This window comes from Pipistrellus hanaki (assembly GCF_964339955.1).
Source record: "Pipistrellus hanaki genome assembly, chromosome: 4".
NCBI classification, from domain to species: Eukaryota; Metazoa; Chordata; class Mammalia; order Chiroptera; family Vespertilionidae; genus Pipistrellus; species Pipistrellus hanaki.
The window spans coordinates 6257463-6269642 of record NC_140506.1 but is presented as its reverse complement, the minus strand read 5'-3'; the positions used below and the strand labels follow the sequence as shown (position 1 = coordinate 6269642).

The 12180-nt window shown below is 40.8% G+C and overlaps 1 protein-coding gene and 1 pseudogene across 2 annotated transcripts in view; both read left to right on the top strand.

Moving 5' to 3' along the window:
- C9 (complement C9) overlaps window positions 1–4388 on the top strand; it is a 35454-nt gene extending 31066 nt beyond the window's left edge. The window contains exons 10-11 of the mRNA XM_084880582.1: window positions 3387–3615; window positions 4016–4388. Coding sequence (XP_084736708.1) covers window positions 3387–3615; window positions 4016–4038 — 252 coding nt within the window. The 3' untranslated portion in view covers window positions 4039–4388. The remainder of the gene's footprint in view (window positions 1–3386; window positions 3616–4015) is intronic.
- A 144-nt stretch (window positions 4389–4532) lies between these two features.
- Window positions 4533–5675, top strand: LOC311620883 (protein archease-like; annotated as a pseudogene). The gene has a single exon. The product of its transcript is annotated as a protein archease-like (transcript).
- Window positions 5676–12180: the final 6505 nt, after the last annotated feature.

The window sequence follows — 12180 nt, the reverse complement described above, 5'->3', positions numbered from 1 at the left end:
CCACTGGTTCCAATGACCAGTTAATTTCACCTGAAAGAGATGTGAGCATTCACATGCACTCCCATCTGATCCCAGGGAAGAAGCATGGCATGGAAGAAAGGCACAGAAGGTGGCATTAGACCAACCCAGGCTGAGCTTGGATCTCTGTCCCTCAGGAGAAGGGTACTCTTTTCTGACTTTTGCAACATGAAATTCTCCAGGGCTCCAGGGTTATTTTAAGGATTCAATAAGACTGCATGTACAGAGCCTATAGCGTACACTGGCGCAGAAGAGGTGCTCAGGAACCATTAGTGCCCTTCCATCTGCCCCTGGTTGTCCTTGCCTGTGGGAGGCATCACACAGCCACGCCCTGTTTATTCAGGGCCTTGGTGAAAGGGAAATGCATAAGGTCCCCTTTATGAGAACTCAGGATATGGTACTCTGTAATCTCCATTTCAAGGGTCATTTTGTCTCCCTTGGGAATCAGGTAAGTTTTCCTGAATGCATGTGACCATTACATTCAGTTGTCTTACTCAATGCGCTGGGAAATAGAACCAAATTGGGGACCCGCCTCATGCAAATGGGTGAGTTCTCCTGAATTTTGTGCTTTTGTGTTACTTATACCTTCATCTTGCCTTTTCTGTTCCCAGTTCCCCCTTTTTCATTTTCCCTCAATCACTCTTATCCCCCAACATGTCAAGCTATGTTAAGCTGTTTCTGGGAGAACTTGGGTAATCATGAACCACTTAGCCTACGATTTTTGTTAGATTGTGCGACTTACTAGCAGGGATGCGACAATTGTCAAGGAGCATCCATGTTTTTAGAGAGCTGTAGTAGCAGCACTCTGTGTCCTAGTCCTTATGGTCCTAACGACATAGTGAAAATCATCCCTAACTCTGTCATATAGGGACAAAGATAACACTCATTCTATCAACAAATTACATTTAGCATGTATAATTTAATTAGTTTGGAAGCCTATAAGAAATCTAAATACTTAATATTATAATCCTATCAAATAAGAGGGACTATGCTTATCAACCCTCCTGCCATCCCAAAGATGGTGGTGCCCACTGCCAATAAAGAGGGAATATGCTAATTGACTATCACCCCCTCAAAAATGGCTGTGCCCACAGCCACAAGTTGGTGGCACCCAGTCCCCTCACCCCCTCTGGGATGGCAGGTGGATGGCAAGGAGTCCCTCAGTCCCCTCAGCCCCCCAGACACCAAGGGCCGGCCCGAGGCTCAGATAACCAGGGCCAGCCAAGGTTTGTGCTGCTGGCAGTGGCAGCAGCAAAGGTGTGATGGGGTGTCACCTTCTCCTGATTGCTGAGTCGCCTCCCACCCCTAAGGGCTCTCGGACTGTGAGAGGGGGCAGGCTGAGCTGAGGGACCTCCCCATCCAGTGCATGAATTTTCATGTACTGGGCCTCTAGTATTAATATAATAATACTTAATGTTATAATTATCTAAGTACTTACTATTAAACTATATTATCATTTTTTTGCATTTTAGCAAATTTCAGGTAGATTACATCAACTGAAATATACATCTACCTACAAATGACAGAAAGATTGAGTTAGCTAGGATAGGAGAAAAATTATAACTGTTTCCTTACTTAACCGAAGGCCAGAGTTCATCAGAAAAAAAAGTGTAGCTCTTCAGGAAAACTTCAAAAAGTTCATTTTAATTGTTCTTTGTCTTCTTGTGGGATTTTGACTCCAAAGTTTGAGGTTCCTCTGAAACTGCTGTCATTACATGTCCTTCATCTTTATCTCTTTGAACACTGTATGTTCATTTCATCCAAATTGTATTTTCTCCTATGACCCTCTCTTCCTGTATCTTAGATTATCTAGCCTCGACTTTCCTTTGAAGGGTAAAACAAGGTGAATTTCATTTCTTAAGAATCAATATAACTCCACCACATGTTTAGGCTGTTAGTGCCAATGTAGCCAGGTTAGGAAGTGGTTTCTTTTTCCAAATAAATGTGACATAGTTGAAATCCACAGCGTACACGCTAATTGTGAATGGTGTGCTGGCAGACAGTCGTGTTGACTTTGTAGAAGCTCTTGGTATGTTCTGGATATGAGACTATTCACTTAAAATGCCTTCTTTCACTTGAGGACTTTCACTCTTTAATGCTATTTTCAATAACCAATTTCCTCTTTTTGACTTTTTATTTTGAAATGATTTTAGACTTACTATAAACATGCACAAATAATATAGCCAGTAAAATTGCAAAGAGAGCACAGAGTTCACATAGACCCTAAGCCCAGAACCCCTGCTATTAACAATTCAGTTAACTGCAGTACCATTATCAAAATCAGGAAAGTCACATTGAATACATCACAGGCCTTATTTAAATTTCACTAGTTTTCCCCTAATGTCCTTTTTTTTTTTTTTTTTTTTTTTTTTTTTTTTTTTTTACTGGTCAAGGATCCAATCAGGTTCCCACATTGCATTTAGTGGTCATGTCCCCTTAGTCTCCTCCAAGCTGTAACAATTCCTCAGACTTTTTTTGTCTTTTACAACCTTGACACTTGTGATGAATATAGGTCACTTGTGACAAATGTCTCAATCTTAAAGTAGATTGAGATTGTGCATTTTGGGAAAGAATACCAAAAGAGTGGTATTATGGGGCATTGATGGGAGAATTAACCAAGGAAGTTGTATGCATCTATGCATAGCCCATGGACACAGACAATAGTGTGGTGAAGGCCTGGGGGAGTGCAAGATGGAGGGAATCACTGGGGGGGGGGGGCGGGGGGGGGGGAAGAAGGGGAACATCTCTAATACTTTCAACAATAAAGATAAATTGTTTTAAAACATGATATTGTGTCCTTCTCAGTACATCATATCAGGAATTATGATTTTCTTTTTTTTTAAGTAGTTAAATGCATATTTCTTTTCATTACATGTAGTGTTTTTGTGTCCTATTTAAATTTGTTCTCTACCTCAAGGTCTTAAAGATGGCCTCCCATATATTCCCTTCCAGAAGCTTTATTGTTTTGCTTTAACATTTCCATCTGTAACAAATCCAGAGTTGTTCTTTGTGTGTGGTATAAGTTAGAAGGTCACTTAAAAAAAATTCTCTATGAACATTTTCTTATCCTAGAACAATTTATATTGATGTTCATCCTTTATAGCACATATCAAAATTTTCATTTAAATCTACCTGGATGATTATTTTAATATCAGTCCCCTTACTTCCATAATGCCATCTCCATGACCAGAGAGATCATGACTCATTTTAGTCACTGATATTATCCTAAAGACTAACATCATATTTGTCAATAATAATCTTTTAAAAAATCCTTTTTTACTAATTAATTAATTAATATTCCAGTGAAGAATGTTACAAGTTCCATCAGTAGAAAAATACTTGAAATTAGATGTTCTGCTTCCTTGCAGCTGTCTCCTATACATAACCTGATTCCACTGAAAATGAGAGATGCACACCTAAAGAAAGAAAATCTGGAAAGAGCCATTGATGATTATGTCAATGAATACAGCACAAGAAAATGCAGGCCATGCCAGAATGGGGGCACTGTGCTTCTGCTGGACGGAAAATGTATGTGTTCTTGCCCAATCACAGCCGAGGGACTTGCCTGTGAAGTCAGTAAACGAATAACTCCTCCAGGTGAGAACAAGTTGTTTGATATCATTAGGAACACGAATATGTATTTGGGGGTTATTTAACTTGAAAATTCTGACTCTCACCTATCTTAAGTGTCAATCCGATGCTTTGTAATCCAAAAAGCATTTGTATTCTCCCAAATTCCATGCTATTGGGACGAAGGACCCCTATTTTCTACCTACTTGTATCTTCCATCACTAGTCACACTGACTCTCCCTACAGAAAGTGAACATTCCCTCTAGGATGGAAATGTGTCTTGTTTCTTCAACTTCATTCTGTTCCCACCAACTAGACAGAATCTGGCACATCATGTGTTGAGGGGATGAATACATTGATGGGTGAGTGAACCCAAAGTTGAAGTCCTAGTAATCATTAAGATTTGATATTCCTTTGTTTTCTCTAGAATTGAAAATGGAAAAGAAATAAAGTTGTCAGCTTCCTTGGGATCACATGGAAGGGAAAACACCAGGAACTCTAGGACTTTTCATGTATGATGCTGCCCATGGACTTAGTCCTTGATGCCAAATGAAAAGCAACACTCTTCATGAAAATTCTGCTAACCTCCCAAGTAGTCTCTCTTGGGTCCATGATGCTTCTTTTCCTCCTTAAATTCCTAGGATGTTTCTTTTATCTTTTTCCCCCACAATGAAGAGAGTCAGCAGTGAAATAGACCAGGACTGCTTTCTCCTTCAGGCAATGCCAATATCTTCCTAACAAATAACAATTAAATTAAAAAGAGAATGTTGGTTAGAAAGACTAAAGTAATTGCCAAAGTGCTTCGTATGACTAATATATTCTACTACTTCCACTACCACAAGTCTGTACCATGCAGTTTCATTTCTATCGGTCTTTTTTGATTATTTGTTGATATGTTCATGCATTCATTAATTCAGCAAATCCTTACTGAGCACCTGGCATAGGCACAGCATTCTACCGGTCAGTCTTAGCTCTTCAGTTTAACTCTACATGTCCACAGGGAAAAGCCTATTGTATTTATAACAAAAAGCTACTAGATGCAATTATGTGAAATTGTCTCTATTGGATCACATTTTACCATAAAAAAGAGAGAGTGAGAGAAATGCAAACAGCAATTCATATGATCCAACTTAATAGCTACCTTTATGAGTTGTATAAGGTAAGGCTATGCATAATAAACTGATTAAGGAAGCCAGCTATACCATCTTATCCATTAGCTAGCATGGTAGTTAAGGCCTGAGATCTTTGAAAATATCTGAAAACTCAGAAAGAGAGAGAGAGAGAGAGAGAGAGAGAGAGAGAGAGAGAGAGAGAGGGAGAAAGGGGAAGGGAGGGGGGAATGAAAAGAAAAAGAAGAAAAGCTCAAAGTACAAATAGAAAAAATTCAAAATCAAAGTTAATAAATGTTTAATTAAACATTAACAACATGTATCATATCAACTTCATTAATTATCATTCCTATTAATCAACATTTCATGCATTTATAAATAAATTAAATTAGGGAAGGGTGGAAGTAGAATGTCCAAGGCTTCAGCCACGGCACAGGAAGAGGAATATATTCGGGACTACAATTTGAATGAGAAGCAGAAGGCAACCACGGCCAAGCATCCTCCAGTCAATGGGAAGTATGAGCATTTGGATCGTACAGTGGATGTCCCATTACTTGCATGGGGTGATACTCCGGAGGAAGCTTTCAAGCAATGTGCAAGGGCCATGTTTGGCTACATGACAGATATGGACACGGCGGAGCCCCTCCAAGCAATGAAGTAGAAACTCAGGGAGAAGTAGAAACTCTCTTTTATTGTCCAACTTTTTGGACAAGTTGCTTTTTTAGTTCAGTGCTGATGAATTATTCATACCCCGGGAAGTGAAAGCACTTAGTCTTGATCAAGTAAATTTCAAATTATGGTCAATTGGGTGGGGAGAAGAATTCTCATTGTCCAAGCATCCTCAGGAAACTGGAGTCAAGGCAATAACATATTCAGCCATGCAGGTCTATCCTGAAGAGAAGCCAGAAGTTTTTGTGATCATTGACATTTAAAATAAAGAAAAAACTCCTATGAAGAACTGTGTGTTTTTTTCCCCTCATTCTTTTGAGAAGATACCATAATACAAATTCTACAGTCTCTGATGATCTGTGATGGTTTGCAGAACAGAATTTTTTTACTTAAGTTATGACTTTCCCACAAATGGAAAATCAAGGCATAGCCTTGGTCTGTCTGTACTAACCAGATATTCAAATGTTAAAGAATTCTTCAGGTGGAAAAAAAAAAAATTAAGTTTGTTTTTCTCAGTTTGTGGAAATTCTCAAGAGTGTACATGACTGCTGAGAAGTCACAGTAAATAAACTACTTCTTGGCAAATAATTTAAAAAGCAAAATTTTAAAAAACATGCAAGTTTTTTTAACAACAAAGGTGGAATGCATTTTACTTTTTAATTCATTTTTTATTTTTTACTGAATTTATTGGGGTGACACTGCTTAACAAAGTTATGAGGTTTCAGGTGCACAATTCTACAGCACATCATCTGTACTGTGTGGCTGCCTGTTAGGCTCAGTCAGGGAAAGAGCCTCTGGCAATCCTCCACAGGGTGGGGCCAGAGGGAGGAAGAAGGTGGAGTTATTGCTTTCCCCCAGGCTGAGTGCTCCACCCAAAAAGAGGGCATCCTCCCTGTGGTAGAATGACAGCACAGGGGTCCTGTCCCTTTAGCTACCTTTCCTGGGCCACAAACCCCAGACTCTCCCCAGGTGGCTGTAGGCTACTTCACCCTCCCACCTTCAGAGCCCAGGGTGAGTGGATGCCATTGAAATTTTGTATGTTGGCCCTTTAAGAGGGTGCCTGTGTCTCCAGTGGACTCCTGCCTCTCCCTGGCAAAGAGAGACCCCACTGCTGTTCACACCCAGAGATTATATGGGTGCCTCTTCCCAGCTCTGGTGCTCAAGGCGGGGGAGCCAGCTTCGGATTTAGACCCCACACTTCTCAGGGGGAACCCCCTGAAGCTGATATATCCACCCAGAACCTCTGCTGCCACTTTTAGGAGTGAGACCAGCCTTTTTTGAAAGGCTTCCGACTTGTATACATGCATATAAGTACAACCAATGGACACAAAACTCTGGGGAGGGAGGGTATGTATGGGGGAGGGAGCCAATGTTAAAATATGTACACAGATAATTTAATAAAAAAATAAATTGTAGCTTCATAAAAAAAAAAAAGAAACTCTACCCTTCCTACCAGTTTTGTTGTTGTTGTTGTTGTTATTGTTGTTGTTGTTGTTCTTTGATTTCAGAGAGGAAGGGAGAGGGAGAGAGAGATAGAAACATCAGTGAGGAGAGAGAAGCATTGATCAGCTGCCTCCTGTACGTCCCTCACTTGGAATTGAGCTCCCAACCCAGGCATGTCTCCTGTCCAGGAATTAAACCCTGGCCTCCTGGTTCATAGGTTGATGCTCAACAACTGAGCCACACTGACTAGGTCCTACCAGTCTTGATGTGACTTCTTCTTTAAATCTTTGGTTATAAGATTTCTCTTCAGCTAGTCTTCAGTTGATTATTCAGGATGATTAATCTAAAATTTATTTGTAATTGGAGTTCAATCCTGGGAAGAGGTGAGCGTAGGTTTCATCTACACACCTCCATCTTGGATTTTCTACGGGGTGCATTTTAGTGTATTGGATCTGATGTAGAAATGGTACTCTAAAAATAAAGGCACTCTGCCCTTAAGGGTATAAAATAGCCCTGGAAGCTCACCAGAATTCCCTGCCCTCAGTAACCTAAGTGAATCAGGAAGAATGAGGGTGCTGAATGAATACAAGCACTGAATTTGGTTTTAGACAAGTCACTGTGGAGAGAGTTTTTGACGTAGGGTGTCTGGATCGAGGATTGTTGTCATAGTAACTACTGAGAGTCCCTTGAACCTTTGTCAGATGTTAAACAACAAAAGAACTGAGCCTCAACTGGATTCCCAAGGATCTGCTTAATGATTTATGTGAGTTCCTTCTACTGAAAAGAGGTCAAAAGTATAGATTCACTATTGGCAGCAAGATCCTTCAACCTCCCTCAAAGCTGGCATCTCTGGTGATCATTTCCAGCAGGGTGCACCATTGAGACACCAAAAACTACCCAACAGGAAGCAGCTGAGACTCTGGACCTAAACTGAGGAAGCTTTACCAGAAATTGGGGCAGATGACCTTCTGGCTACTGAGCCTTACATGGCTCACCCCCGAATGTGGTTGGGAGAAGTAGACTCCTGAGAAGGGAAGTCCAGCCCTCACATGCTCTCCACCAGGGCACTCCACAAATTCAAGGCAAGTGACATGAGAGGAAGAGTCCTCTAGAGTGCTGGCCATATATTCAGAACATTACACTGAACCCCATCTGTCAGCAAAAGAACCTGGAGAAGCTGGGCATCCAGTTCCCTTAGGCCTCACGGGAAAAGGAGCTGTAGGGCATTGCTACATGTTTCCCTTTTGTACTTAACACTTAGATTGCTTATTTATTCTACTGATCACATGATATTAAGAAAGCTACTAGTAATTGTTTGAGGTATGGGTCTCTATCCTCACACTGGCTTCTCACTATTGTCTCTCTCAACACCCTGTGTGTGTGTGTACAGTGCGACATTATACAATAACCCATAACAGCAGCTCCTGAGTTAGTTTCCCTATAGTAACACCACCAAATGTTGGATAAAAGACTATGTCAGCTTAGTTTGTTTGAAAAGAAAATAAAACATCTCTCTCCCTCCCTCCCTCTCTCTTTCTCTCCTTCTCTCTCTGTCTCTCTCTCTCTCTCTCTCTCTCTCTCTCTCTCTCTCTCTCTCTCACACACACACACACACACACACACACACACACACACACACAGACACACACACAAATATTTCTCATGAGAAATATTCATCTCTCTGCCCCTCCACCCTTCAACTCCATGGTGGTTTATTACTCACCACCATGCTGACAGCTGTGAAATGGTTCAACACAAGAGAATGGTGAACTATTTAACAATAGACAAGTTATTAAACCACTAAGCCCCAGGACAATAATATCTCCTTCACAGGATTATGTTGTGTCATTGAGATAATGCACACAATCACTTTGTCACCTAACAGACAAACAATGAATGGTTAACTGTTACTATTGTTGTCATGCAAGGCTATTGGTAAAAATCCTTCCAAATGTGACTAACATTTGTGATACGAGAGTCAAAGGAGATTAATTCTGAAAATTGAAGATAATGGCATATGGCACAGTAGTTTAGTACTCTCTGTAATAATTAGTGGGTTTAGTGTTCTTTTTAAAATATACATAATATGGCCGGCTGCTGTGGCTCGGTGGTTGAATGTTGACCTATGAACCAGAAGGTCACAGTTCCATTCCCTATCGGGCCATATGCCCTGGTTGAGGGCTTGATCCCCAGTGTGGGATATGCTGGAGGCAGCCAATCAATGATTCTCTCTCATCATTGATGTTTCTATCTCTCCCTCTTCCTTCCCCTCTGAAATCAATAAAAGTATATTTAAAAATAATAACAAATAAAATATACATAATATAAAATTACCATTTTAACCATTTTTAAGTGTAGAGTTCAGTGGCATTAAGTACTTCCTCATTACTGTGCAACCAGAATCATCTCCCACCACTCATCTCCAGAATTATTATCATCCCAACCTAAAACTCCTATAAGAATATCATGAGGCCCCATAGCAATTAAACAATAATGTGCCACTGCTCACTTCCCCATCCCTGGTAACCACTATTCTACTTTCTGTCTCTATGAATTTGACTATTTGGCATACCTCATATAAATGGAATCATGAAACATTTGTCCTTTAATTGCTCTGAGTGTAATGTCTTCAAGCACATATCAGAATTTCATTACTTTTTTAAAAAATTGTTGAGAGATTTACAAATGTCTCCCCTTCCCATGGGTGGGGTCCCTTTTACCCCTCTCTGCCCAGCCCCTACCCGACACCTCCCTCCCCCTAGGTCTTCACCACCCTATAGTCCATGTCCATGGGCTATGCTTAAGAGTATACAAGTTCTTTGGTTGATCTCTCCTCGTCCCTCACCCTCACATTGACATATATCAGCCTATTCCATGCCTCCGTGCTTCGGATCTTATTTTGTTGGCCAATTCATGTTGTTCATTAGATTCCACAAGTAAGTGAGATCATTTGATATTTGTCTTTCTCAGATTGACTTATTTCACTTAGCGTAATAGTCTCCATGCTGTCCCAAAGGGTAGGAGATCTCTGTTTTTCCCAGATGCATAGTAAGTGTGCCATAACTTTTTATCCACTCATCTACTAATAGGCCTGTGGGCTGTTTCCAAATCTTAGCTATCTTAAATTATATTGCCATGAACTTAGCTATTGTAAATTATACTGCCATGAACATGCATGGGTGAATATATTCTTTCTGATTGGTGCTTTGGGGTTTTTAGGATAGATTCCCAAAAGTGGGGGTCAAACGGGAGTTTTACTTGAAAATTACTTTTGAGGAAACTCCTGTTTTCCATAGTGGTTACACTAATCTGCATTCCCACCAGCGGTGAACTAGGGTTCCCTTTTCTCCACATCCACTTGTCATTTGTTGATGGTAGCCATTCTGACAGGTGTGGTGTGGCATCTCATTGTCATTTTAATTTGCATCTCTCTGATGATCTTTTGAGCATTTTTCATGTGTCTTGGCCTTCTATATGTTTGCTTTGGAGAAGCTTCTATACAGATTCTCTGCTCCCTACTCCACCACCACCACCACCACCACCATCACCACCCCTTTTTTTTTTTCTGCTAAAAGCTTTATTGTTTCCATTTGGTCTAATGCAGGGTGGTTAAAAGAATGGCTAGCAGTTTTGGGGAGTGGCTCAGAAAAAAGTCTACACGAGGGGCCTCAAAGGCCTCTGGGCGCCAAAGGCTCCTAGTTGTGCTTGAGGGCGACCATTTCCAAAAGATACTGATCCAACCCAGCCTCAGGGCTGGCCAGCCTGTGGAAGTGAGTCAGGTGTCGCCCATATTTTTTTATGAGTTTCACCTCCTCACTCCGGAAGTGGTTCTCCAGGAAGTCCCAGTGCTGAAGGTCTGAGCAGAGAGAACCAGGGACTGCAGCTCCACAGGGTCCTTTTCTCCAAGGCTATGGCAGCTTCCCTGGCGTCCTGAGTTTTGCCCACTCATCTTGGGAAAGCTCCGGCATCCTGGAAGAGAATGCAGTCACCTGGCTTGTTTTGCATCTTTAGGAGCTGCTCAGCGCCCTCCGGCTTCTTTTCCAGGGGTAAGAAGTGGCCCCCGCCCTCCAGAGCCACACCTTCCTCGTGGAAATGGAAGCCCAGAGAGAGGTGGGTGTGGGAGGCCCACTGAGGCAGGCTGGCCAGGCAGTTGATAGAGCCTCCACCTCAGTGGGATAATTCTGATGAATCTGGGAGCTCGTGGTTGTTGGCAATAAGGAGTTAAGGTAAAAAAACAAAACAAAAAAAAAAACAAACAAACAAAAAAAACTATAACAACAACAAAACATGGTGTTGGCTGGTCTCAGAGGCTGAAGATGGCAGAGATAGTTGCGATGGTGGTGACTGGTAAGATGCTGGAAAGTGGTCAGAGGCTAGAAGCAGGGGTGTCCCTGAGTCTGTTGAAGCGAGAAAAAGATCCAGGACTGCCAAGGGCACTATCTGCCCATTTTTAAATTGGATTGTTTGTCTTCCTTCTGTTGAATTGTATGAGAACTTTATATATTTTGGAAATTTAACACTTTAGCAGATATATCATTGGCAAGTATGTTCTTCCATACAGTGGGTTCCCTTCCCATTTGATGGTGGCATTGTGTGTTTTTCATTGTTTTTTCTGTGTGGAAGCTATTTATTTTTATGTAATCCCACTTGTTTGTTTTTCCTTTGTTTCTCTTGCCCTAGATGTATTGGCAAAAATTCTGCTATGTTAGATGTCTGATATTTTACTGCCTGTGTTTTCTTATAGGATTTTTGTGATTTCGTGGCTTATATTTAAGTCTTTCATCCATTTTGAGTTTATTCTTGTGTATGGTATAAGTTGGTGGTCTACTTCCATCTTTTTGCATGTATCTGTCCTGTCTCTTTTGTTGAAGAGACAGCCTTTACTCCATTGTATGTCCTTGCCTCTTTTGTCAAATATTAATTGATCATAATGGTGTGGATCAATTTTGGGGGTCTCTGTTCTATATGCCTGTTTGTGCACCAGTACCAGGCTGCTTTGATTATAATGGCTTTGTAGTATAGTTTGATATCTGTTATTATGATCCCTCCAACTTTGTTCTTCTTTGTCAAGATTGCTGCAGCTATTCAGGGTCTTTTATGGTTCCATTAAATTTTTGAAGTATTTGTCCTAAATCTATGAAGAGTGCCATTGGAATTTCAATAAAGATTGCATTGAATTTGTACATTGCATTGGGTAGTAGGGACATTTTAATTATGTTAACTCTTCCAGTCTCTGAGCATGGTGTACTCTTCCATTTGTTTGTTTCTTCTTCTGTCTCTTTTTTCACTGTCCTATAGTTTTCCAAGTATAGGTCTTTTACTTCCTTGATTAAGTCTATTTCTAGGTGTTTTATTTTTGTTGTTGTTACAA